Source organism: Leptonotus elevatus, chromosome 14 (assembly GCF_054856555.1).
Source record: "Leptonotus elevatus isolate MCC_2025b chromosome 14, RoL_Lele_1.0, whole genome shotgun sequence".
NCBI lineage: Eukaryota > Metazoa > Chordata > Actinopteri > Syngnathiformes > Syngnathidae > Leptonotus > Leptonotus elevatus.
In genome coordinates, this window is record NC_141252.1 from 11,894,711 (window position 1) to 11,922,219 (window position 27,509).

The 27,509-nt window shown below is 41.0% G+C and overlaps 2 protein-coding genes across 2 annotated transcripts in view; one reads left to right on the plus strand and one right to left on the minus strand.

Moving 5' to 3' along the window:
• Positions 1 to 3,318, minus strand: part of lrrc9 (leucine rich repeat containing 9) — a 21,548-nt gene extending 18,230 nt beyond the window's left edge. Inside the window, exons 1-7 of the mRNA XM_086095005.1 lie at positions 2,668 to 3,318; positions 1,530 to 1,607; positions 1,163 to 1,381; positions 901 to 1,041; positions 766 to 829; positions 611 to 681; positions 101 to 283 (exon numbers count right to left, since the gene is read on the minus strand). Coding sequence (XP_085951131.1) covers positions 101 to 283; positions 611 to 681; positions 766 to 829; positions 901 to 1,041; positions 1,163 to 1,381; positions 1,530 to 1,607; positions 2,668 to 2,676 — 765 coding nt within the window. The 5' untranslated portion in view covers positions 2,677 to 3,318. The remainder of the gene's footprint in view (positions 1 to 100; positions 284 to 610; positions 682 to 765; positions 830 to 900; positions 1,042 to 1,162; positions 1,382 to 1,529; positions 1,608 to 2,667) is intronic.
• On the plus strand, positions 2,839 to 27,442 carry rtn1a (reticulon 1a). The gene is made up of 9 exons (XM_086095009.1): positions 2,839 to 3,308; positions 12,043 to 12,759; positions 13,991 to 14,653; positions 23,888 to 24,095; positions 24,178 to 24,316; positions 25,158 to 25,227; positions 26,101 to 26,147; positions 26,238 to 26,296; positions 26,586 to 27,442. Exons 1-9 carry the CDS (start codon positions 3,122 to 3,124, stop codon positions 26,626 to 26,628), a joined length of 2,133 nt encoding a protein of 710 aa, XP_085951135.1. The 5' UTR covers positions 2,839 to 3,121; the 3' UTR covers positions 26,629 to 27,442.
• Positions 27,443 to 27,509: the final 67 nt, after the last annotated feature.

A 27,509-nucleotide genomic window follows, 5' to 3' on the forward strand; every position in this document is an offset into this window, starting at 1 on the left:
TACATGTGGCTCCAGAGCAGCAGGTTGCAGACCCCTGTCCTAAGTAATGTTCAAAATTGAAGTTAAGAGACATATTTGTTCGAATTGGGTTCCTCACTACCTCAGCTACTTCATTGATTTGCGTGTTGGTGACGTCATAGGTGTCGAGATACGAGAGCAAGGGCATGTGGTACATCACGTGCGTGGCGTAGTTACACAGCCGACACACCGGGTTTGGCGTGGACGTGAAGTCACTCAGCGCCAGATCTCTCAGTTTGGACAGACAGGATAGTCGGGTCAGCTCCTACGACGACAACAACACAGAGCACATGTTTGTTCTGCCCAACAAGTGAATTACCAAAATCAAAATTGTTGACATTAAAGGAGGAGGATAATTGGGCTGTCAAATCAATTGGCAAGTCTCAAACAAAACTTTGCTCAAAATTTGGCTTGTGAATACTTTTGGGCTAAACATATTTTACAACAAAATATATAAGCTCCGAATAAATATCTGTTTTTACCTTATCTAAGTCAATAAAAGTCTTAAAGATACTTGTGTATGTCTTCCTGTAAAAATATCCATGAACTCAAGTAAAAATAATGAATATTAATAACTTTTTAGTTTTCTCACCTTGAAGGAGCTGATCTTGTTGCCGGACAGATTGAGAGTGTGAAGCTTGACATTGTTAACAAGGCTGTCACCTTAAAAGCAGTACAAGAAAAGAAAAAAGCTCATTTATTTAATTTCAGCAGTTCATCTTCGCAAAAGGACAGAAAATAGCTTACCGATATTGCGAATATTATTGTTAGCAAGGTTTAGTTCTTGCAGGTTCATAAGAGTGTCCAAGCCCTTGATGATGATGAAAAAATGTTATTTCATACAGAAAATCATGATTAAAATGACTTGTAATTTCTGCAAACCTGTATCTGAGATATATAGTTGTTGTTGAGCCATAGGACTTCTATGCCAACATGTAATTTTAAATTCTTAATTTCACATATTTTATTATCATACAAGTAGAGTTTCTTCAGATCAGGACAATGATGCACTCCAGCTATTTTCTGTTGGAGACAGTGAGGAAAATGATACAGAATGTGCACCAAAATATGGCACAGTAACATTCATTTTTGCACTCAAGTATTAGAACGTCAAGTTGTTTAGAAATAGAAGAAACTCACTTACAGTCACCTTACACTCGACTACCCAGAGCTCTTGGAGTAACGGACAGCTTTCCAGTCCCTCGATGCGCTTTATACTCTGGCCCACTATTTGAAGCTGGCGGAGCTTTGGGAAGCGGGAAAGGCCAACCATCCGAGGAAAACCACTCAAGATGACCTCCAGGTAGGTAACACTGGACGCCTCTTCAGCTAGGTCGTCATAGCAAAGGCCATTGGCTAGGCACTGTTAGGGAATGGAACGAATGCTTATACTGCCACAAAATGAACTGCACTTGCACAATCCAATACGAGAACTATCACATTAGATTATGCGTCTGTATTTATAATAGAACATGATCAACATTTTTGAAAAAGTACTTTCTTACACTCACCAGATCTCTAACCACATCGTCTTCAAAGAATGGTTCGTAATGTTTTACCGCACCCTTCCGCTTTGAAGTTGACTGCATCTGACAAGGCAAAGTTGATCATGCAGGATTATTTGTTAGTACAATGCAACACAAAACAATTCCCATCTAAAAAATAACTCTGGCTACATGGGTTTTGATACTGACATTCCAAGACACCTTTTGAGTTGTGGATAAATTAATACAACACTACAAATAAAGATACTCTTTATGTACTTAATACAACTAATCATTTTACTATACGTTTCTGTGACCGCATCCAGTTAAACCTAATAGTAGTTGATTAAAGTCAATTTAACTAACTTAAGCGTGCTAACACAAACTACCATATTACAGTATATCACTTGAGATTACTTGGCCGTTTGGCGTCAAACATCATAAGAAGATGGTCGCTCCCGGCTTTCTCTATTGGCCATCACATGATCCCCAAATAACAAATACGTGCTAATACTTATAACATCTACTCCGGTGGGCCCGCTACGCCGGGTTAGCTCAATTTGGATGAACACACACACAGGCGTCACAAGCATTAATCGCGCAATACGTGCTGGCTTTCGGTATCATCACGTCACTGAAACGTACGCCTAGTTCCCACGGCAACGGAAAAGAATAAGTCATGACGCCATCGTTTGTGCGCCGTAAGAGTGACGTCACAATGAAGCACATTGCGGGAGTTAGTGGACATTTTAATTGTAATACAGTGGCGGGTTGTGCATTTGGTACCTGGGCCTTCAGTAAGAACTTTCGTGATATCAGCTAAAACGCAATATGATGCATCATCTGTGACACTAGTTTAGGATTGCTTTAATAACACGACAAAACACTTAAATACATACATATGTTCAGTCTACATGAATATGAATGCAGAATAAAGTCGCTGTTGGTAATAAATTAATACAATTCCATAAAACAAATATTAGAACATGGGTTGTAAATGTTTGGTAGCATACATGTATTTCTAAATAAAGCAAGCAGAAAACAAACCAATTTCAACTTAAAACGTAGGTATTAATTTCAGACTACAACAGCGAAGTTCTACAGCAGACAACTGTGCGACACTTGCGTACCTTCAGTCCAACACAACTTGAGCCGTCCTGCTTACCAGTGTCATGTTTGGCCTGCGGTCTGTCTGGTTGCTAGGTAGCCATTTTGAAAGCTGTCATAGACCAACAGCCCACGCGAGGGCGCCACACGGCTATAGATTCCCACCAGACGGAGTAGTGACAATTATTCATTGTAGCCTAATTCTTTATAAACATGTTTTAACTACTTTTATAAACACATTCGACTTTTCATTTCCAGACACGATCATTAAAGCAGCTCCTATTCGAGCGTGGCCACCTTGAGCTTCTCGGCCACCATGACGTCACCGCCGGAGCGAGCACTAGCAGTGAACTAAAAGAATCGCGCCGGCTCCTCTCCTGCTGCTCCCCCGACCGCTCGCACCGCCTCACCCGAGGACGCGTCCACGCACACTCCGCTTGACAGACGCCGCATTGCTGCGTGTTTGCCTCACATAATACAAGCCAAGCCAGCACTCACGACACGACAAGAGCATGTCCGCGCAGTCCGGCGAGGAGCTCGGCTCGGAGGGCAAGTGGTTCGGCGACGACTACGGCCGCATGTTTGGCAACGAAGTGAAGCCGAAAGGCGGCGAGGCGGCCGACGACCTGGATCGACAATTTCATCCGTACCAGGAGGATGGGAAAAGGCCCCCCGTTGCTATGGAAACTGCCTCTACAGGTAAGGCCGGCGGTTGGTGCAGCCTCCGTACCTAAAAATAACGATAATAATCAAATGCATTCGTAAACAGGAGGTTCTTTCAGTGACGAGCAACATCCTTCCGTGTAAACAATGCTTCATTCTGTTCATGTCCCCCCGGGCCTGCACATATAATCACTGGACGCAACATTGCCCATTCATTCTTTACTGCATGGGAAAGTGGACAATTAGCGTTTCTTCATAAAAGACACATTATTATGCACAGTTTAATGACAACAGACACGAGCTGCATCAAAGTCTGTCTGAAAAACTAGCGGTGAGCTGCATTCTGTACCATACAGGAGGCCTTTAGTAAGGTCTTGCTTGCTTTAATTCATCTCAGAGTACCACCTTCAGTTTAGAATCATTATTTATTTAATGGCATGACAAAAAGATACAATATTTAAATAAAATTAAAAAAAACTTGACACTCAGCAGATGCTGATCTGATTATGAAATAGCATATCCGCCGTTGCAATGTATTTACAGTACCAAAAAAAATTTGACCAAAACTTGTTCTCCCATAAAGTGACTTATAACCTACAACTCATCTGGAGGGAAAACAGAACAAAACAAAAAAAGCTTATGTGGTTACACAGGTGTGCACGCCCTCTTATAACTGGGGTGTGGCTGTGTTCAGAATTAACCACCAGTAATGTTCAAACTCAGGTTTAAATAAGAGTCAGCGTATACAAGACACCGTTTAATGTGGCTTTGATTCATCCCAAATAAAGTTCAGATGTTCTAGTAGGCTTTTCCTGTCATTTTGTGACGGTCCAATGAAAGCAAGGTTGAACTTACACTGTGTCAACTTCATGCGTTGGGGCTGTTTTTTCGTCAGCTGGAAATTTTGGGGGCCTTTGTCAGTTAAGATCAGTTAAAAAAAAATTGTTGTAAGTGTTAGCACAAAACCGTCAAGCTTCTTTCAGAACATAAACAACATGATTGAGAAAACGAATACCCGATTTTGTTAATAACAAACTTTGAAGGCAAAAGTTATTGTTCTGATTGAAGTTCATACGGTGCTGAAGTTGCACTTGATAATTGCCCCCCCCTCCTCCCCCAACTGTTAGTTAGTCATGTTCCAACTTCCTCCATAAAGATGTTCCGTTCAAGTTGATCCTTCTCGGTTTCTATTTATAATCGGGGGCGCTCACTGTTAGGGCTGGCAAGTAAAACTGGTGCCGGGCACTTTTCATTCACGAATTCACTGAAAAATTGATGAGAAGTAAAAAGAAAAAAAAAGAAAGCCTGGCTTCCTGCCTTTGCTGCTCCTGTCATTTTCCTTTCACTGGCTGTCGCTAAGACCTAACAGACATGTCGTACTTCATATTCATCAAATGCAAGCACGTGTTTTGTTGAATTGATCATTTAAGGTGCAGGCATTTTCATGCAGTGCTTGATATAAAAGTAAATGATGATGGGCTGGCTAAGTCAGAGAAAGAGTGAGCAAAAAAAAAAAAAAAAGGGCAAGTTCAAGTTGTTCTTATTTACATGCCTCGAGAATTATCGTAGGTTCAAATAAAAACAGGTCAACGAGGAGAAGTTGGGCCTAAGTGAAACCGTATCCTGACCAGATGTCTCGAATTCCCCATCTAAATAATCGATCCGCTGACCTAAATGTTCTCCATAGGCATATTCTAGCCAGGCAACTATAAAAGGCTGACAGAGTCAACCGAAAGAGAGTCAGACTGAGGGAAAAACAGGAAGTTACATTCGTGCTAAAACAGGACTGCGAGTAATATGGCTATACTTACTTCACAATGTAACCACTGCTCTTAACTACTATTAAGAGTGGGAATCTTTGAATGTCTCACGATTCGATTCAGAATCGATTTTCGATTAAGAACGATTTTTGATTCAAAATGATTTGATCGACAATGATTTTTGCTTCAATCTATAGATGTGCAAGGAATTGTAATGATCTACTCCGGTCTGACTCGCTAATGCTAATTAGCGCGCTACTCGCGTCACTTTTATTACTCAAAAGAACGGCTCCACGCTGAAAAAAAACCCCACATTTATTGGAATAACTTGATTGTGAGTTTTTCCTTCTACTCTCCAATGTGGCTACAACTTAACAGTGTATTAGACCGCGTGGAACCACACTGCCCCTCAGTGGCCAAACCGGGTACAGCATGAACAGCGCTCCAAATAAAGGCGCACACAGACAAAGGCAAGACAGTATGAAATAATTTAAATAAAATCGATTTTGGGACTGAATCATACTAAATGAGAATCGCGATTCTTAGGAGAATCGATTGTTTGGGCACACCCCTACAAACTACACAATACATCTGCCGACTGGATGACTCAGACAGTGATGTCAGGATGTCATCGGGGACAACAAAGGTGAGGCTGTTGCTCGTCTGTCTGGCTCCTTTCTGTGCGTCTCGGGTGCACAGAGCACTTAGTGGTCTCACATGAGCCAACGTCGTGCTTTTTCGCTGCATGTCGAGAGCTTGGCTCATGCTTAGGGGGGGGCTGGGGGGCTAAGGTCTCTTCAGACTTTGCGATGAAGATGAAACGTAGATTGGGAGGAAGTGAGGGTATTCATTGAGAGTGATGCAAGGATTTAACACAATTTCTAATTTCAACTTTTCTACTGCTGACCATGTAGGAAGGAAGTGGCTCAGGGGGCTCTCTGAAAAAAAAACACTTTCTGTTACAAAACTTATGCCAACACAACTGGGAGTTGTCATATTGTCTCTTGTGTCAGCAAGCGAAAGAAGACGCCCATCATCTCACATGCCAATGTAAATCCCAGAGCAGGTTATTGCAACACTTCTCACACAATTAAGAGTGATTATTGCACACACAAAACTGCATACGTATTGTTTGTTATTGCGGTTATTTCAGCGAATGCAGACATCTGTGCATTTTCGTGCATGTTCTCCTTTGTGATGCAAGGGGCACTAAAATGACAGCTTGGAGCAGACACGTCTCCTACATGCTCATCATTCAAACCATAAAAATCAATATAACATCACAGCCACAGAATCCAAATAGCTTTTGTTCAAACTGCCTCTACATTGATTTACCTTAGGCCAATGGAACAATAACATTTGCCATGTGTAGCCTGCAGTGATGCTTCTTACCATAATTGTATGCTTCTATTGTTTTGGATCAATACAACTCAGAGTAGTCCATGATTTTCAGCTTTGCTTTTTTTTCTTATTGACCCCTCCAAGTCATTTTGCACGTACCTGCTCTCGCTCGCTTTGTCATTACCATTTTCTGTTCTTTTAAAGATATTTGAATGGGATAAGTGGCCACATCAAGCTAAACTAGAAACCATTACAAGTTGGAGTAACGAGATGGCTGTATAGGAATTCTATATGACATCACCTCTAAGCACAATCACTCATCTTGTGATATTATCCTATATTCTTTTCTTTGACTCTTTTAACTGTTAAAACTTGTTCAGCTTTTTTTCTTTACAATATGTTTTATGCTCCCCCACAAGTCTAAACGTGATTTATTGCGTTTGCGGAAATTGAATTAAACAGCAAAATCCACTTGTTTTTATTCATCTCAGGCGGCGGCCATTTTGCAACTTGTTGTCGACTTAAAATGGCGCACCTGTTTTCTGGGCTTGGTCATTCACAGGCACTGTGATGTCATTTTCAAAATGGCCTGTAGCACCCTATAATGTAATAAATTTACAGGTGCCCCCCCCCCCCCCTCCCCTCCCCCACTCCCCAAGACTGACAATAGTACAACTTGACAGATAATTTATAATATATGTTTATTTTCAATTTAAAGTTATACATTTTGAGAATCTAAGACTGTTATATAAATTCACAGCAAAAATTGGTGTGTTAAAATTTTGGTGCCAAATGGTTCCGTTTATTTTAACGGTACCCACAAAGTGGATTTTTAACACTGTCTGAATTACATTAACTTCAGTGTTGGAGTTATTTGAGTTATTTGGAGTTGATTTATTTAGTGAACTGTAAAAAAAAAAAAAGGAAAAATAAGTCATATCTACTTGAAAATATTATTTTTTTCCAGAAATTCTAAGTACATTTTACAAGGAGAGTAAAATGTACCAGTTTAGGGAATAGGATTGAGGGTTGAGGTATTACATTATTGGTAAAAAAAAAAAAAAAAACTAAAAGAATGTATTACAATATCAGTCAGGATACAATTTTTTTTTGTGTGAAATTATTACATTATTGGGTTTTGTTACAAAGACCTGTCAATCCCAATAAAGCATTTTTTTCTTAAAATTGAATGAAATGAAATAATTTGTGTCGTTTTTGGTAGTGGATACAGAGACCACACTAATTCAATACTTAAAACTTTAAATTGAATGAATTGATGGAGTTTAACAACCTCAAAATAATGTATAAAGACCATCATGAAATCTTACCAATTAACACGCAAATCAAATAAAAAAAAAGGGAAAGTGAGTACAAATTAAGAGGAACAGATATTTTTAAAAACAAAAAGAACGATGTATTTCAACTCAAGGTGTCAGTTTGTGGAACAATCTGGATTGTAAAACAAAATCTTCTCAGCTTATTGGCTTTTATACATTTTTAGAAATTGTATAAAAGCACAATTTCTGGAAAAATATCATTAGTACAAGGTCATTCTATTTAATTATTTTGATAAATTGTTACTCAAAAAGCGTCTTGACTGTTTGCTGTCATTTATTTTGTGTGTGTTGATTAGGGACAGATATTATTACGTTTTTTTTTCTTTCTGTCTCTTCATTTCTGTTTCTTTTAAAGAATTAATTTTTTTTTTTTTTATTGAATTGAAATGGCAATTTTCTATCCTTCTGAATTCAGATTTTTTGTTTCTGATCGTAGAACAGCCACATGAGAGTCACGAATACCGATACATTGGATTGAGGCAGGGTATCAGATACCTAGTATCGGTACTTATCCATCTTAACTCATTCACTGCCATAAATTCATTAAAAAAAAAGATTATTAAAAATTAGGGGCAAGAGAAGATTAAATGTTTTTAATTGTAATTAATCACATGACTTCACTAGTTAACTCACGATTAATCACAAATTCTATGTTCTAAATGTACAATAAAAAAATTATAGGTTTTCATACTTTTGTTAACAAAAGTGGAAAAAAAATGTTAAACTAATAGAAATAGTTCAAATGAATTTTTTAAGTTTATAGCCGTTAACGGCAGTGAATGAAATTTTTTTTTTTAAAGGAAAGAAAATATTATTAAAAATTTGGGGCGCCAAGCGATTAAAGTTTTTAATCGTAATTAATCGCATTACTTCACTAGTTAACTCGCGATTAGTCACAAATTTTATGTACAAAACTAAATGTACAATTAAAAAAATCTCGATTTTTAACAAAAGTGGAAAAAAATGTTAAACTAATAGAAATAGTTCAAATGAATTTTTGACGTTTATAGCCGTCAACGGCAGCGAATGAGTTAATTGTGAATGATTTTTTTTTTTTACTTTTCCACTTCAAGAACAATGCAGGAGATTGAGGGTCTCTTGTACTTCTTGTCATGTTGACATTGGCCAGAGTGAGGAGAGAATTTACAGAACCCCCTAACTTGTGGCATAGCAACATGCTAAATGCACTTTAATCTGCTCCAACCCCGAGACGGTCTGTATTTTACTTTACTAGAATGCTTTGCCGCACTTGGCATGTTGGCCAACCATGTACTGAACAGTGCCTACTTTTGTCAATGTGAATAGAAGCGTGTTGAACGTGGCTCGTGCAGTGACATTTGGAGGCTGCTTTTCAAAGCTTTGGCATGCCAAAATGACCCATTTTCTACATTTTTAGTTGCGAGCCATGTAAAACAGAGTAACAAATTCCTGGCATATTATCTGAATGGCGAAAGGCACAGATGGCCTCCATGAGATTGATAGATTATTTTCCACAAGGCCGCGGAGTGAAATCAAACTCCTGAAAGCTAACGCCGCAGTTTACAAGGCCGCGGATGGAGTCATTGAATCATCCCTGAACAGCGCATTTTACTGCTCTTTTCAAAGTTAAAACCCTGCGAGATATTTGGGGTCTATTATCAGTCATTTTGAAAAGTCCTTGCGCAGTAAATACGAGTTGCCTGGGTATGACCTCGCACAGATTGTCAGGCCGCATTCAATTCAGCACGACAAAAGCCCCTTCATCACCAAGCATCCGGCAGGACTTTTTTTTATTTTATTTTTTTATCTAACCCAGCCATTTTTTCAGTGACATAATTATGTTGGCATCAGTGTGAGAATTCCTCTGTTGTCGCCTCTAATCCCATGCCAGTGCGGCAAAGCTCTTGTCACAGCCTCGTGGGTCCCTACAGATTGAAAACGCTCCCAGACTCAACACTGCAAGTTTGTCAAGTCAACAGCACAGATCATCATCGTCATCGTGGCCGGCGAAGACCAGCATTTTACCTCGCCGCCGATGCAGATGACTTATGCAACACCCGCCTTAGCTGTTGTGCTAGGTGGAGAGAACGAGGGGAGGGGGTCGGCCTGACTCAGATTAGCGGCCGATCAGAGCATCACACAATCAGATCTCTTCACGCCGTGTGGTGGCTCAGAGCGCTTTCCACATCTGCCGAGGAGGCGGAGGAGGAATTTGTCGGTGTTTTGAATCAGTGATTGCGAGATTATGAAGGCGTTGCCAGGGTGATGGCTGAGGGGATCTATATACGATAGGACTGGAATAAAGAGGATTATTTGTTGATTCACTTTAGCATCATATCAAGGGCGTTCATGTCATTTGAGAAAACGGCGTGGAGTTTGTTTGAGACAGACCGGCCGCAACATTAGGTACATGAGCACAGTGGTACGGCTTGGGTGCCTAGCGTGATTTATGACTTGTGCCGCACACGCTGTGGTGTATCGTTAATGACAAAGGAAGGGCGGGGGGGGGGGGGGGGCATTTAGAGAGGAAGCAAAAGGGAGGGACGTCTCGCTCTGTCTTCATCCTCCCGCTACTGCTAACCCAAAGGTTGCAGTTTGAAATCTTTTCCCCCTCATCCAAGCCCAGCAGCTGGAGCCAGACTATTTATAGTGCCCCCCCCCCGCACGGGAAGAAGCAGGGGGGGGGGGGCTAGAGGACAGAAGGAGGGGCCACTGAGACTTGTGCGCAGCGCAACACAAATATTATTGCGTGTGGGTGCTGGGTTTATGTTTGCTATCGGGGCTGATGTTCCTAAGCATAACCGGTCAAATGGTGGATATGATACGGGGTGACGGGGAAAGTCTTTGTGCACTTCTGGTTTACTTTTTATTATAGAGTACAGGGAGAATTGAATGTTAATCGGAAATGTCTGTTAAAAACTATAATTGCAGTCATTGTGCATTTGAAATCTTTCAGAACAATTTTACATTAAAAAAAAAAGAGAATTATATTTTGTTCCCTCACTTTTCGCAGGTGATACGTTCCGAACAAAAAAAGGCGAAATTGGAACACTTAGCATCTCAGGATGTGCATCAACTTCTAAGGGTTTAAAGGGGAAGTCAACGTTAAAGGGATACATGACTCATGGAGCCATTTTCAGCAGTAAAAAGTTGATATTTTGTCCTGAATTGTTTTGATAACTTGTTATTTTTCATGTACAATGACTTCCTTTAAAAACAAATGTTTCCACTTGCTGTCGACTGAAGATGACATCACCTGTGCTGAGGAACCAATCATGGATCACCTGTTTTCTGGGTTTGGTCGGCAAACTTCCACAACACAGGTGATGTCATCTTCAGTTGACAGCAAGTGGAAACATTTGTTTTTAAAGGAAGTCATTGTACATGAAAAATAACAAGTTATCAAAACAATTCAGGACAAAATATCAACTTTTTACTGCTGAAAAAAACATTTGTTTTTAAAGGTATTAAAAAAAAAAGTACGTTTTCAAATTCATTCTGGCCTAAATATATATTCATATATATATATATACATCTCAATGAGTCAAGTATCCCTTTAAACATTTCTTGACAATAATATGTTATATGTGACCTCACTATCCTAAACATTATATTCTGATTAATATTACATTTGTGGAAGTTATTAAGTAAAATCTAGCTGTTTTTATCCATCTCAGGGAGTGGCCATTTTGCCACTGAATATGACATCACAGTTGCTCAGGCAATGACCAATCACAGCTCACTTGTTTTCTGAAGCTGAGCTGTGATTGGTTGTTACCTGGGATCCAAACAACGGCGATGTCATTTTCACTCGACAGCAAAATGGCCGCCTTCTGATATTGATCAAAACTGCTGGATTTTGCTGCTTAACTCGTATTCCACGAAGGCAATATGAACCAAAATACCGTGTTCAGACTTGCGGGGCTGCATAGAACATATTATTGTCCAGACATTTTTTTGGGTGGGCTGATTTCCCCTTTAAAAGAGTCTTGTAGATTCTTACCCTAGCTTATCAGGTACACAACTTATACTAGGAGGCTCGTATCTCTTGCACATGCACTTATTTTTGCTACATTGGTGGATGTGCATGATTGAGAACAGACCCTGGTTGTGGCTTCTGTAGGTTTTAGTAGCAGAACAATCTGCCTTTGTCCACTGCATGGGCACAAGCAGCCTCTGTTAGTGCTGCCTCGCTGGGCTGCAAAACGGAGGCTCCATGCTTCCAGCGTATTACGACATTAAGAATCATGTGACATAGATTGATGTCAGATTTTGTCTTTTCAAGCTTTCTCCATTTTAGTAGCGATCAGTCTAATTATATTTCACTTCTTTTTCTTTTTGTTGGACTCCCAGGTGACCCCATGTCAGGCCTGTTCAGGAAGCCAATGAACGATGACGGTGACGTGTACACCTCCTTGCTGTCCAATCAGAGCTTTACATCAGGTCGAGAATCGTCCTACCTGTCTGACAACGTCAAGGCTTCATCTGGGTCACCCGGCTTGGACCACTTCTCCGCCGACATGTATGATTTCAGCTCCAGCGCCAAGACCATGTCCGACCTGTCCAGCGACATGCCCAAGTCTTTGATTGTCTTACAAAAGACGGAATCCTACAACTACATGGACATAAGCCACGGGGATGATCGCTATGACCAACAGCAGGGAGCGCTGCACAGCCCGGTGGACACAGGTTTGAGCGGTCATGATTCACCGGGTGGCTACATTGACAAGAACCCTGGAAGAGATGAGGAGGAAGAAGATGAGAATCTAGGTCCAGCCCTGGGGTCCCACTCCTTCCCTTATGTGGAGGAGCCGTCTGATGAGGAACCGTCAGACTACCGCTCGTACCGGAACCTCGGAGACACGCCGCAGTCAGCCAGCCCCGTGAAGATCACCCTGACCGAGTCGCAGGCGCCGGCATCCAAGGCCGAGCCTCAACAGCGCCCCCCTCCAGCCACCGGGTGTGATCGGGAGAATGTGCTCAGTGTGGGCCTACAGGGGGTCCCCACTGTGACCCTGTCAGAACCGGAGGACGAGAGCCCCGCCTCCACTCCCAACGCTTCACCTACACGTAAGATCAGCAGACGAACATATTATATTGCCCGGTAACAAGCCTTAGTTTGTGGGAACAGATTGTGAGTGAGACCCTACCTCGGGTCCATCAGTGACCTCTGACCACACAAATGTTCTATTTCATGAACTAAACACCCTCAGCAAAATGTGTAGAAAACCTTCCAACAAGAGTGAAAGCTTTTATAGCTGTTGATGACGATGGCCAGGTGTCCCAATACTTTTGTCCATAAACAGTAGGGGTGGGCAAAATATGGCCTGCTTCAGTCTTTAATCTGGCATCTGAGCTTTCATATTGTCTGCTCATTGAACATAAAAACCAGCAACAGAAATACTGAAATAAAAAAATTAAAGTATTGTTAGTACATGTTCAAAAAGGAGTAGGAAAAAGTAAAAAACTTATGACTAAAAGTCCGATATTTGTTGCGTTTCATTTTTGTCTAAATATTGGCTACTTAACATTTATTTGTAATAATTAGTTTATCTCATTAGGTCATTATAATAGAACAAAAGTAACAAACAATTGTATTTATTTAAGTAAATGTTAAATTAATTTTACTGAAAGTTTCATAATACAATTTATTTTACGCAAATGTTTTTCTCTTTCTTTTCGTCTTCTTATGTTATTTTTTATTTTACTTTATTTACATCACCAGTATACGGAAGCATGTTGCGTATTGAGAAAAAAAAAATCTCCGGTATTACTAAGTGATTTTTTTGCGGGGGCTTTGTTTTAAAATAAAAAAAAATATATATATATGTTTTGAGCTTCTGTTTTTCAAATTTGTATTTTTAATTAGTTTTATAGAGGGGGAAAAAACTATTTTGAATTTTTTTTTTGTTATTCTGAATAATCTTTTAAATTTTTTCCTGAGTATTATTTGTCTGGTTTTCTGAATATTTTTTGGATTTTTTTTTCCCTTTTGTTGTGTCTGCTCTTTTTTTTGTTTTTTGGTATTATTTTGTTATGACGGAGAGAAAAAAAATCAAAAGAACAGAAAAAAGCATAATTTAAAAAAACAGAATCTTATATAAAAAAACAAAGCCTCCCTTCAAAACCTTTTGTTAATAAAAAACTACAATTTTCTTTTTAATGAATGCAATACAGTTCTGTACAAATGCCCTGTCAGTTTTACTCTCCCTTTGTGCATAGCACTGTTTGTTTAACATATTTATGAATGACTGATTAATGAATATATAACAGACTATAATACTTTTTTTCCCCCCCACAGAAAAAGATTTCCCTTCCCATGATGCATTCAAGGCTGACGCAGTCAAGTCTGCAACTACCAAGTATAGTTCAGGCCCACAGGTCAGCGGCAGGGAGCAAGACGGAAGCAGCGCAGAGTCCGGAGACTCCGAGATTGAGCTGGTGTCTGAGGAGCCTCCCAAGGCCAGTAGCAACCCGTTTGCCGAGCCACCTAAAAGTAAGAGCACCTTCAACCAGTCCAGCAACCCCTTCGACATCCCCCCGGTTATTTCCAAGGCTGGTATTGGCCTGGCTGGCAACCACGCCCCACCTGCGTCCTACAGCATTCTGCGCGAGGAGAGAGAGGCGGAGCTCGACAGCGACCTCTTCATTGAGTCCGCATCTGAAGAAAGTCCGAAAAGGGAGCAAGGCGTCGGAGGCCCCAGTCTGGGAGCCGGCCCTCCCTCTCCCCTTGTTCCCGCTGCCCGTAGCGCGCCTCAGGCTGCGTCAGCCGGGCCCTCGATCATAGAAAAGGTTCAAGCGGAAGAGGAGCGCCTGAGCAAGCCTAAGCCCCCGACTGCTACTGTGCCCCCAGAGGTGCGTCCAGACAGGTTCAGTCTGGAGGACGGGAAGACCAATGAAGGCAAAGTGGATCTTGGGAAATGGGCTGCTTCCTTCCCGCTGAAAGGTTTCAACAAACAAAAAGGTGAGTATGATTTTTTTGAGTTACGGTTTCAATTGACCAAATATAATACAATCTTGAAGTGTTGCGTCTAGAACTGTTAATGGCGTCTTGGGTTTTATTAAATATACAATGTAAAGTTCTTTTCACACTGCACTCGGTTTTCTTGGTGTTCACTGAGGGGCAGCGCGCAAGGACGACAGCGCCCCGGTGCAAGCTTGCCCATATTTGGAAGTGCTTGCCTAACAGCCAACCAGGAAGCACTGTAACAGGATGGCTTTTCTCACTAGTCGGTCTATTCCCGTTAGCATTCTGAAATCACTCCGACAAGCCCCTTTCCTATCGGATGCGCCTTCAGACATCATGCCCGATGGCGCTCTCGGACCTTGTATGTCACACCGCAATGCAATGTGACTCTTCTTCCCATTAACATGCACAAAGAATTTGTTCGTTGACAGAGCTATGCACGTTGCTAAGTGCAGTGTGAAAAGGCCTCAATTCTGTTTTATTTGACAGTAAACTTCAATGGAGTAGTATTAAACGGCTTGATGCCTCACTTTGCTGCTTATGTTGAAGTGAGTTTAATTCTGTTCACTAGCCAACACATGGGCATGTGCTTATTTTTATGGATAACATAATATATCAATAATCTTTGCAAAAATTTCCACGTTTAGATTTCAGGCTTCAAAATGGCGTCGTCCAAATGAACTGTTGATCTTTTTTTTTTTTTGTAAAAAAGACTGCCTTTTATCAGCCCTATTAGCACTAGGAAAACCTTCCGTGACCTGATTTGTCTGCTGCAAGCTGCTGCACGGTGTGCTCTTGTGTTGTTTCGTTGACAAGTCAGCAAACTAAACAGGTTTGTTTAGAGAGGGGAGAATCTTACCCAGCTGCTCTGCTTCCCTGTGCCAAGCACATATGTGAAGTCCTTGTTGTGAGTGTGCTTCCCCCTAGCGGTGGATTTTTTAAAAAAAAACAGTTTATTTGCATTTGCTTCACATCCTGACTATACAAAAAAGGGGACGTCAAACTAGACTGTAAACAAAGTAAACCAAGAATGTGGCTGTGAGTGTGCTTCAAGTTTATTTTAGAATGGCAGATATGGTGCATTGGGCAGCATCTGGATCCTTGTTTGTTTGACTATTTTAGGATTAGGATTAGGAAAAACAAACATGGCAGTCACAGTCGGATGGGGTTCACTCGGTTCAAGCTGCACATTTGACGTTGGAATGTGTTTCTGCCTACTATTGATCATCTTCACTCTCCCTGTTTACATAATCTGAGGCTCTCAAAAGTGGGGCAGACTTTTAAGGTGCCTTGAGGGATTACATTCGCACTTCCTGTTTGACAGTAAGGATTTTATTTTTTATGCATGCTCTTTAAACAAATGGTTGTGTGTGCCAAGTTTTTTCTTCTTAGTTCTGATATAGCTCTTTCTGCTATCTTTACTTACTGTGAGAAGATTCTGGAAACACTGTACAAAACAACCAGGTCACATGTCTGTTTATGCACCACTAGAGGGCGCAGTGCGTCTTTGTTCAGCACTGGAGAGGCTGGTGCTTCATCCCCAGTTGCCATGGCAACACTGATGGGGGAGCACGTTTGGTCTGGATCAGAGAATCTGTTTGTTTTTCCCCCCCCCCCTCCCTGCTTGATAGTGGGTGTTGGCAGTGTGGAGGCTGCAGTGAACAGAAGGTGTGAGGTGTGGTCGCCTGCAGGGGCGGGCGGAAGTGGGGGGGGGGCGGGCTCTTCGAGAGCCAAACTATCCATCAAAGGAGTGTTTTTGTCTCACTGCTGACATGGTGACAGCGCAGTTTCACTCGTATTCAGGTAGACATTTCTTGTTTCGCTTCTACTTTGTGGTTGGCCTTATTGTGGGGGGGGGGGGGGGGGGATCGGTAACACCGACACCTCAAGGCAATAAACGAGCAGTATTGTGCTTAAAGCTCGCATGCACAATGCATGCGTCCCCATATACATTATTAAAGTAGAAGCACTCAGTGAGTCAAAGTAGAAATTTGAATATCTCAGCGCAACCATAAATGTCAGCACAATTAGTCTGCCATCCTGAGAAAGGTCAGCTTTGAAGACAATAATCCTAAATAAATATATCACTTACTATCAACATGTTGTTGTTCTTTTGCGTTATGAGCTGTCGCTTGGTCTATATTTTTACTTTGTGTCGAGGGTAATGCCCTTACACGTGGGCAAAGGAGAGCCAATGGTTGCTGAAACAAAAAAAACACAATGAGAACAATAGCATGGATCTACTGTGAGGTCCCAATTCACGGCCAGGTGCTCACACACAGACAAACCCAACCAATTAATAATAAATAAGCAATAAATCAAATTAAACGTCATTTTGAAAATCGAATCGTTGAAAATTTGCTAAATCGTGAAATCGAGCTTTGTCTTCTGGATTAAGCTGCTGTTTTTCATGTTCTGTTACATCCAAATGTTATTGTGAATTGTAATTCTGCACAAGTGGCAGAATGATGGATGGGTGCTTTACAAGGCATGTTTACAATAGCTTACCAACTACTTAAAAGGTTCATTGTGCCATTTAAAAAAAGTAATATTGCTTTTTCTACTTCATGCATGCTCCACCAATGCCCAGATGAGTACGACGAGCCCTGACTGTTTTACTCTGACTGCATCTGGCAGCTTTTATCTTCCCTTTATAGTAGAGTGTGCGGACCCTCACACTCCACAGTTTCTTTGGGGAGGGGCGGAGTTTTTCGTACTTCATTTGAAGTCACGTCTTGTTTGTCAACTGTGGCTGTTGCTTTAAGATCACGCGCACCATGAACGAGCCTGACACAGATGCTGCAGTTACGCTTTGGGCCAGAGGTGGCAGTCGTGAGTAAAAAAGTGACAAACTGCACAATGATCTTTTAATTGTGGCATTTAAGCACAAATTATGAAAGTGAGGTTTATGTTAAAACTGATTTAGAATTAGTACACATTATTGTTGTCTGAACATTTTGCACAGGAATTATTTTTGAAGAAATACAACTTTTAAATGTTTGTTGGGTTTATTACATTAAAATCTATTAAAATCCTAATCGTCCTTAACGACTAAAAACATTTGAGATTTTGTTTTGTTGGCCAGGAAATTAATAGCAATTTTCTATTCTTCTAATTTATAATAAATTAGTTAAAAAAATTATTAATAATATAATAAAACGGCTACTGATACTGGTATCAACTGCCATCGCGAGTACTGATACCTTGAAATAACCTGGGTATCTACTTGCCCATCCCTATTTTTTTGTACAATACATGGCTATTTTTATTTATTAAAAACATCTAACGGCAAAGTTTGTTTTTTAGACTGCTGTCATGAAGTAATGAATTTCAATTATTCCAATGGGAAGACTTTATGATAAAACAAATTGAGTTACTGTCTTGGTCACGGAATGAAATTTGAATGTCAAGGTTAAGAGATAGACTGATATACTTTTTTCAGGACCGATACAGATACCGATTATCGGTAGTCAGGGAGGCCGGTAACCAATATTTGAAGCCGATATACATTTGCGGGGGTGGGGTTCCGTGTCAAAAAAAATTATGATAAAAATAATAATAATAAAAACTCCAGCACTTGACTGCTTAAATTCCTTCAAGCACATGTTTATTAAACAGCTTTTGTGATTTGCAACATGTAAACGTTTTTTTGTTTGCCATCAGCTTTTGCACCAACTATAATGCCAACTCCCAAATAGCCACTAATTCGTGGGCTAACTGTTAGCTCACGGCCTAACCATTCACCCACACGCTAACCCCGGGATAACTCCCAAATAGCTGCTAAAAAAACAGCTATTAGGTTAGCCCGCGAGTTAACCCTTAGCTCACGGTCTAACCTAATAGCCGTTCATTCGTGAGCTTGCCGATTAGCTTGCGGTATAATAGCCGCTAATTTGTTAGGGCTAACCATTCATCTGCACGCTAACTCCCAAATAGCTGCTAATTTGCGAGCTAACTGTTAGCTTGTGGGCTAACTGTTCTCCCACACGCTAACCCTGGGATAAATCCCATATAGCTGCTAAAAAACAGCTATTAGGTTAGCCATTAATCCGTGAGCTAGTTAATAGCTGCCAATTGCTGCTTATTGGCTGTTAGGATCGCACGAGCAACCAATCAGATGGTGCTGTGGGCGGGCCAATGCTGAAAGGAGTCAACAACGCCCATCGGAGCAAAAATAACAGTTTTTAATATATCGGCCAGCAAAACAAAAAAAGAGGCAGATGCAGAAATTCATAAAATGCTGAATATCGCCCGGCCGATTATCGGTCTATCCCTAATCAAAGTCTGTCTGATGATGCCCCCCACCCAGTCTGTTGGCGGCTTTTGTTGTGAAAAGCTAGACGACCAGCCCTTTCAAGACACAAAAGCCCCCGCACTCCGTTGGCCATACTCAATCATCACGTCTGGTTTGCTGCAGCAGCGACTGTGATGTTTACAATTTGCACGCCCTCCCCCCCTTTCCTAGCCACAAACAAACACACGTTTGGCGAACCACAGCATCAGTGTGAGCTCGGCCAGCCGGCAGCATCGAGGAAGCCTCTCCATCCTTCCTATCTCCCTCCCTCCCATGCTCCCTCCCTCACTGTGCCACGCGCCTGCATCCTTTTCCCACCATTCATGCGATGAGCGCGTGAGCACGAGCGACAGAAGAGGCGCACAAAGAAGATCAAGATTTATTTTCTTTAAAAGAGAGCAAGCGAGAGAACAGGGATAAAACGTGAGCACCAGCATGCAGGCCGCTGCCGACGTGACGAAGAAGGAAAGCTCCTGGAGCGGCTGGAAGGGCCAGGGTACCTTTTTTGGATTTGTTTGTGTGTATGCGTGCAAATGTTGTATTTTGTGGCTATCGCGCATGTACTTACAGATCTCAAATTTCTTGAAATGTGTTTTTTTTGGTGTGTTGTTTTCATTTGCGTATTCGTCAAATGTTGGGGAACAGAACAATGTCACCTACCTCCTTTTTGCACAGACACGCCCTGATGGCACAATCAATTGTGTTATATGTGAGGGGACAAAACAGGGAGGAGCATGGCGGTGTGATGGCAATAACTTGCACACAACAGCAGCATCCTGCTCTGGTGGACATACATGCAAAGACATTTCACATTTACAAAGGTGCTGCTTTTACATGCCGTACGATGGCTTTTTTGTATGAGAGAGCATCCGGCCAGCACTGGCAGACTGTCGCCATGGTAACCAGGGCACACCCATCCCGATTACATCAGCTCTGTATGCTCTACCGCGATGGTACCTTGTAGAGAGCGTGCTAGCGGGTAAAAATAAAAATAAAAATAAATAAAGCATCCTCCGTGTCCGCATCCAGCAGGGAGGAGTGAAAAGAAAATGGCGCGCATCCTACTGGCCTCGGATTTGAGTTTTTTCCAATGTCAGACTACCAGTTTGTCATTAGCCCTCTGGCTGCATGAGCAATTTGATTATGTAACTACATTGACGTCTATGTAAAGTTATCCACTGAACTGACTCACTGTTGTTTAAAGTGAAGCAGAATCACTTTTGATACCATTAATAAATAATTTTGTTTTTTTCTATATATATTGTCATAACATGGTGAAGTCACTCCTCCAAATGATACAAGGATGGAATTAAGATAAATTATACACAAAAAATGGAAACACAGAATATTATCTGCTGTTGTGTATTGCCCCCTTTTCTGTACAAACTGCTAACTGTTCTATTAAATGCAACAAACTTAGTTGGATTAACCATGTCAAAAAAAATGTTCTTTCAATAATACACTATGTTCTAATGTGTCTCACTATTCAAAAACACGAAATTCTGATTAATATTGTGTTTGTGGAAAATGAATTAAGCAGCAAAATCTACCTGTTTTTATCCATCTCAGGGGGCGGCCATTTTGCCACTTGCTAGCAAATGAAGATGACGTCACAGTTGTTGAGGACTCAAGTAACAACCAATCGCATGTTTTCTGAGTTTGGTCATGTGACATTTGCAACTGAGCCATGATTGGTTGTTATCTGAGCAACTATGTTGTCATCTTCAATCAACTGCAAGTGGCAGAAAATGACAAAACGGCCGCCCCCTGAGCTGGATAAAAACAGGATGATTTTGCTGCTTAATTTATATTCCACAAATACAAATAATAATCAGAATACCGCGTTTAGACTAGCGGTGCCGCATAGAACATTATTATAAACAAATTTATGTATTTAACACATTTTAATGCAATACTGGAAACTACAACTAAAACACGATATTATTTTAAACAAATGAATCATCTTTGCAAAGGTGGTTTACATTGGGTCTTAACATTGTGCAAGTGTCGCTAATATTGTTGTAAGTCAATATTTGCTCATTTATTCATTAAAGTGGAACGCGTCAAAAGTTAACATGCCCAAGTTTTCAAGTCCTACCATTAAAACTTCTTGGCAGATGACTTGTTTGAGGCCACAAGGATGTCGTCAGTGATGTCGTCAGTGATTTAATGAGGTCAGGCTAAACTAGTTTCACTTCAGAAAAAAAAAGGGAAGGGTGGGGGGGATTCATTTTCGTGTCACGGGTGATAATCAGTTGCACATTTTTTTATTTATTTTTTTAAATGAGGATGGGAGCTAACAGGTCGCTGCCCTGACTTAGTGGCACAACATTCTTGATGGAATGATAAAATTCTTATCTGCTCAATTCAGCATGTATGCATATTAAGTCAGACTGAATCTAAGAATGACCTCGCTTTTGTTCCTCGGTAAAAGGGAGTGGCAGTCTTGATCTTTACAGGGATGCGCACGCTCGTTATGTTCCTGTACCTCCCCAAATTCGGACCAAATGAATATCTCTCCGCTCCCAAAGGAACGCCCTTTCCCCTTCCCTCCTTCCTCCAATCTCTCGGTGACAAAATGGAGCGAGCGCCGTAGCTATGGTAACTGCATCAGGCAGGTGTTCACCAGAAAATGGCCACCGTCATACAATTTAAATGTTAAACACATCAAATGGTAGTTTTGACGTGTTGACGCGAGACAGTGGTGTCGCCCTAAGCTTAAGAGCGCATAAAATGTGAGTGTGTGCGCTTCTTTGCAAACCCGACCCAATGGACGCCCCCCCCTTAAAGCCCCGTCACTCATCAGACAGCTGCTGATTGGCTGGTGTGGTTGTAGTCACTCCTTTCCTGTGCAGTGTGTGTGTGTGGTGGTGGTGGTGGTGGAGCGGAGGGGCGACGCCCCCCCCCTCAATGCTCTCCTTTTGTCTGTGAATAAAGCAGCTGCCTCTTTCCTTGTTCAGCCATGGGAGCCGCAGGTCAGTACCCGCTTCGACTGCACTAAGCTAATGCTTTAACCTCTACAGTACGGCTGCGCGGCACTGACCCTGTTGAAGAGTAAAGCTGCTTTGGCTTCACTGTGTGTGCGTGTGTGTGTGCGTGTGTGTAACTAACGAAGGAGCTACACACCTGTGCATGTGCGTGTTATTCTAAAAGCATCTCCAATAGGCCCAGCTGTTGTCAGAGTGATGGTGAAGCATGTCGATCACGTTCCCAACTTGATAGATGTGACACGTCGTTACTTCCTGAGAAGAAACAGTGCATATGTTGCATTAGAAATTAAAGGGTGGGAGGGGGGTTTAGTGTGGTTAAACGTGCATCCACTTTGTCAAAAAGAGGTCCGAGGTATCGCCAGGGCCTCTTCTGACGACTCCACACATGCTTATTCAGAGACAAGCAAAGATGGCCGTCATCACTATGCCATTCACAGCTCTATGGCTAAAATTAGAGCAGGTGAAAAAAGAGAAAAAGTTGGACCGCTCGGAGGGCACCGGAGTCGTTCTCGGGAGCGATTCTACTATTCTCAGCTGAGACGTGTTAAGACCCGGTCGGGCGTCAAACCGGGCGAATGCACGGTGAGCAGGTTATTAATGTTTGTGGATCAGCAGGGATGGAAATAATGGTGATAAAAAGATGGCGGTTACCATGGGAACGGGTTTGCGTTTCCGGGTGAGCGGCAGAGAGGGGGGCACATCTGGAGCTTGCCCAGATTGTCACTTTTGGGGTAGCAAATTTCTTCATGAATCATCGCCATCCTTCATCGCCGCTTATCAGCGTGGCCATGTCACACTGAACCGTTATCTTTCAAAATGTTGATTTTGTTCCCGTTTTGGTCAATAAATAATTCTCAACTTGGGGATTACGTCGCCTGCAGTTTGGCTTGTTTGGACGGGATGTATGTTTGTGTACGTATGAGAGCCGGCCAGGTGTTAGAGGTGATAAATGTACTGAGAGCAGTAAAGAGGCCTTTATAGCGACAACACGTGGCACTGGGATAGTTGGACTAACAAGCTCAGTTAGAACCAGAGGTTACATTTACTTGAGTAGTTTTACCACACAATACTTTTTACTTGAGTAGATGTACGAAGAAGTAACGCTACTCTTACTTCGCTATATTGGGCTACACTAGAGCCGTTGGGAACAGAGTCTTTACAGAGACCCGTTCAAGAAAAGATTATAAAAAATAAAATTACTTAAAAATGAAAAGAAAAAATTATAAAAAATAAAATTACTTAAAAATGAAAAGAAAAAATTATAAAAAATGTAGGGGCGTCAGGCGATTAAATTTTTTCGTAATTAATCACATGACTTCACTAGTTAACTCACGATTAATCACAAATTTGATATTTGTACTAAATGTACAATATTTTTTTTCTAGGTTTTCATACTCTTGTTAACAAAAGTGGAGTAATAGAAATTGTTCAAATAATTTTTTTACGCCCACGGCCGTCAATGGCAGTGAATGAGTTAACTTGTGTCGTTCAAGCTCTGAAACAAGCAAAAAAAATTAAAAAAAGAGAACACTGCTCATTGCGCACGCCTGTTTTAGCCCCATGGCAGAAGTTAGAACACGAGCTCAAAAAGTTATTTATTTGATGATTTGAAGATGCCAGCATTTGCACATAATTGTATGTTTTTGCCTATCTGATGACAAAAAAAATTAATCAGACGTCATGTTCAAGCAGTTACTCAGTACTTGAGTATTCTTTTCAGCAAATACTTTTTTTACTTATATACTTGAGTGATTTTTTTTGATGACTACTTTTTACTTGAGTAAATTTTTTGGGCCACTCTAACCACCTCTTGATTAGAACCCAAACTGAGGGAGCTCAGAAGCCAAGGAATGACATCTATTTGATGCAGACGCGTGGTTCTTCGGGTACCTAAAGAAAGTTGTCATGGATCGTAACCCTGCGTGTGTCTGTCCTCGCCCCCCCCAGCGGTTGACCTGCTCTACTGGAGGAACGTGAAGCAGTCGGGGGCCGTGTTCAGCAGCGTGCTTCTGCTCCTCTTCTCGCTGACCCAGTTCAGCGTCGTCAGCGTTGGGGCCTACTTAGCCTTGGCCGCCCTCTCCGCCACCGTCAGCTTCCGCATCTACAAATCCGTGCTCCAGGCTGTGCAGAAAACCGATGAGGGGCATCCTTTCAAGTGAGTGAAGTACGACCACACCAAATCTCGTCATTCGTCTCATATATTGATCGACTACGTTTCTGTATTTGCATCCGTGCAGAGGCTACCTGGACATGGAACTCTCTCTATCCCAGGACCAAATTAGCAAATATGCTGATAAAATCTTACTCTACACCAACACCTGCATGAAGGAGCTGCGCAGGCTTTTCCTCGTTCAAGATCTGATTGACTCTTTGAAGGTTCGCAAACCATCTGTTTCCACCAAGGTGGTTAGTTGGGGAAGTTAAATTTTAATGAGGAATGTTTTGGCCACTGTGGCAGTTATCGCTCCTATAAATCAGTCATACCAGCACATATTTGTCAACATCTGTCAAAAAAACTAAAACATTACTTTTGGCCTGCTTCAGTCAAACACAACATTGTGAACTACATAGACTATGATATTTTGCGCTGCTGAGCCAATAAGAGCCAGTTTCTCCGTCAATTCTATAATCTACAAAAACACAATATTGTGCGCCCCCCCCTCCCAATATAAGCAGTTTTGTTTTTATACAGTATCATGAGTATATAAATTATTGTGAGTTTAAAAAAAAAAAAATTGTTATATATATCGCCAACCTCCCCACAATATCGTGATAATTATCGCATCGTGGGGTTCACATCGTGATAATTATCGTATCATAATGTTCACATATAGTTACATCCTAAGAGTGTGTTTGCTGTGGTGGGTCAAATTTCATTTACATGCACATGACCAAAAAAATATTAATAATACATGATTTCATCTTTCATTATTGTAATTAACCAATCTGTGGATTTAGTGAACCCCTCCATCCCTAAGGCCTAAGTCTAATTTGCTTCAATCAATTGGCTGGTTATCCTGTGGCACACTTCTATGTCGTCACACACCCGTGACCAAGATGGGATTGTAGCATTCCTCACTGTTCCGTGACGAGCAGGCCATGTTTGGTGGAAACTTTGAAACATCTCATGCATGGCTCTGCCTCTTGGGGCTTTTAAATTCTATTATCGCCTCCGAAAGTGAATCAGTCTTAAAATGTGATTTTTGTGCGCGTTTAGTTTGCTGTGCTGATGTGGCTTCTGACCTACGTGGGCGCCCTCTTCAACGGCCTGACACTGCTTATTCTAGGTGAGGTCACCCTGACTCAACTCACTCCACCCGGTGTTGACTTAAGAGACTCTTTTTTTTTTTTTTTTGTATTACACATTGGAAGCGATACGCGTTAGTGTACTGGATACACTCGGGCTATTTTTAGCATTTATGTAATCATAAGTGGGGCAGCATGTCTTTGTCAAGTGTTAGGAGCTACAGTACAGGGTTGTGTAGGTATTTACAAGGGGTGTCAAAATTAATGCATTAATTTAAGGTTCCACAAAAAAATTTTAACGCACGATTAATGACTGCTCCTTACTTGGAAAGCCTGTACTGTGTAAATTCTAGACGTAACGCATCATACAAATCCACGTCAAAATTTTGCAGCAATAAATGTAATAATAATGCATATATTTGTGGAGACTGGGGTCAAGTTGAATTTTACCATTTTTAAAATGTGCAGAATTTCACAAGTTACTTCATGTTAAAGATTTGATAGCTCTTAATATGAAAAGAAAAATGCAGAGCTGTCCCCAAAGTTTTACAAATGCAATTATGCCATCTAGTGGCAGAAAATGCCCAACACAAATCAATATCACACTCATTTTTTACAGTACTTTTGAATTTTAACTAAATTTTATGAAAATTATTAGATTACTGTATTGACTAAAGATGCAGCTATATTTCTATTAGTTTAACTCCCCCCCACTTTTGTTAAGAGTATGACATTTTTTTTGTGCATTTAAAACTATAACATTTGTGATTGTGAGTTAACTCTTTGTCATGTGATTAATTACGATTAAAAAAAATTAACTGCCTGACACCACGAGTATTTACGCATTTTTCCCCAAGTTAAGTGATTTTGTACCTGCATCGACAGAATATTTTAACCCTTTTATGTGCCTCCAGCTGTGGTTTCCATGTTCACTATGCCCGTGGTCTATGAGAAGCATCAGGTAAAGATTTTCAACCTTAAACCAACAAAAAATCCACTCACCAAAAATATTCCTTGTTAAATCATTTGTTTGTTTTTCCTCTGCTTGTAGGCACAGATAGATCAGTATGTGGGACTAATACGGACCCATGTCAACTCTGTGGTGGGGAAGTGAGTGATCAGACATGTTTCATATCTCACATCACATAAACTTGGTTTATGTATTCAAATGTAAGATTAAAAAGCATGTGATGCACTGGAGAACATCCATGTGTCAAAGGAAAAAAACAAAAACTATAATAATAGTTACGAGTGCACTTTTGTGACCGACTGCCATCATTCTCCTTATTTGGTAAAAGCTGAGATGTAGGCTCAATTGAGCACCATAAAAAGAGAGAATGTCTAACAGCGACTTAGTCCTATCGGAAACATGCAATTCCTACTTGTTCTCCGTGTCCAGGATCCAAGCAAAGATCCCCGGGGCCAAGAGAAAGGAGGAGTAGATCCCGCACATCTCACAGAGGCTCGCTCACCCTTGAAGAGCCCGGCAACCATCAGAGGGGCGTCACGCTTCGTCATCTTGGCGTTCTCTAAAAGCATCCACTAGAGAAGCCTTCACCCTGTCTAGAGCAGTGTAAACACTAACAACACACAATCACACATTCATAACGCCTCTAGGTAGACAAGTTCACAACTCCCAAAAAAAAAAACGTAAGATTTTTTTGTGTTTATTATTCTAAAGTACAAAAGCATGAAGTGGAGCCTTGGGTAAATATTTGGTATCTTTCGTGCCGTTTTGAGAACCACGCTATATTTTCGCTTTTGCAGTGCTTACCACAAACTGTATGGTATGGCACAAAAAAGAAAAAAATACTACAGCCAAGTGGCCAGTCTTGCTCTGCTGCCAATGTTCGCCGCTTCATGTTCGAGTAAGCAGATGGGGCTTCTCTCAGTATATGTCTATAAGTATGTATATGTATATACAGTATATATATATACATAAATTTCCTTTTGGTGTTTCCAAGCACAAACTAATTTAAAAATATGCGTCTTAGATGTGGTATTTGTAGGTTTTTGCTTTTGTATACCAATAAGGAACAATACACACGCTAATGATTTGGGTACTGTTGTACAACTACTATGAAGACAAGGAAGTATCTGTTGATATCAAGCTTGTTTGAATAACTGTCCCAACTTTGTACTATGTTCTACTATAATGTGTAGTTCTCTAGACCCTGGACTCTTAACTATTTGCACTTAACACTCTGTATTTAATTACAAGAACATGACAAAATAAATGTACCGTGATGAATAACATTTCCTTGGTTGACTTACTGATAAGGTCACATTTTCTCATCGGTGATGATATATTTGCCTATTAGGG

Excerpts from the sequence above, each read along its gene's own strand:
- rtn1a (XM_086095009.1), top strand. The coding sequence starts at position 3,122 with ATGTCCGCGCAGTCCGGCGAGGAGCTCGGCTCGGAGGGCAAGTGGTTC. Across the intron at positions 24,096-24,177 it reads GATGAGGGGCATCCTTTCAA|AGGCTACCTGGACATGGAAC; the intron begins GTGAGTGAAGTA and ends GCATCCGTGCAG. Across the intron at positions 26,148-26,237 it reads TGGTCTATGAGAAGCATCAG|GCACAGATAGATCAGTATGT; the intron begins GTAAAGATTTTC and ends CTCTGCTTGTAG.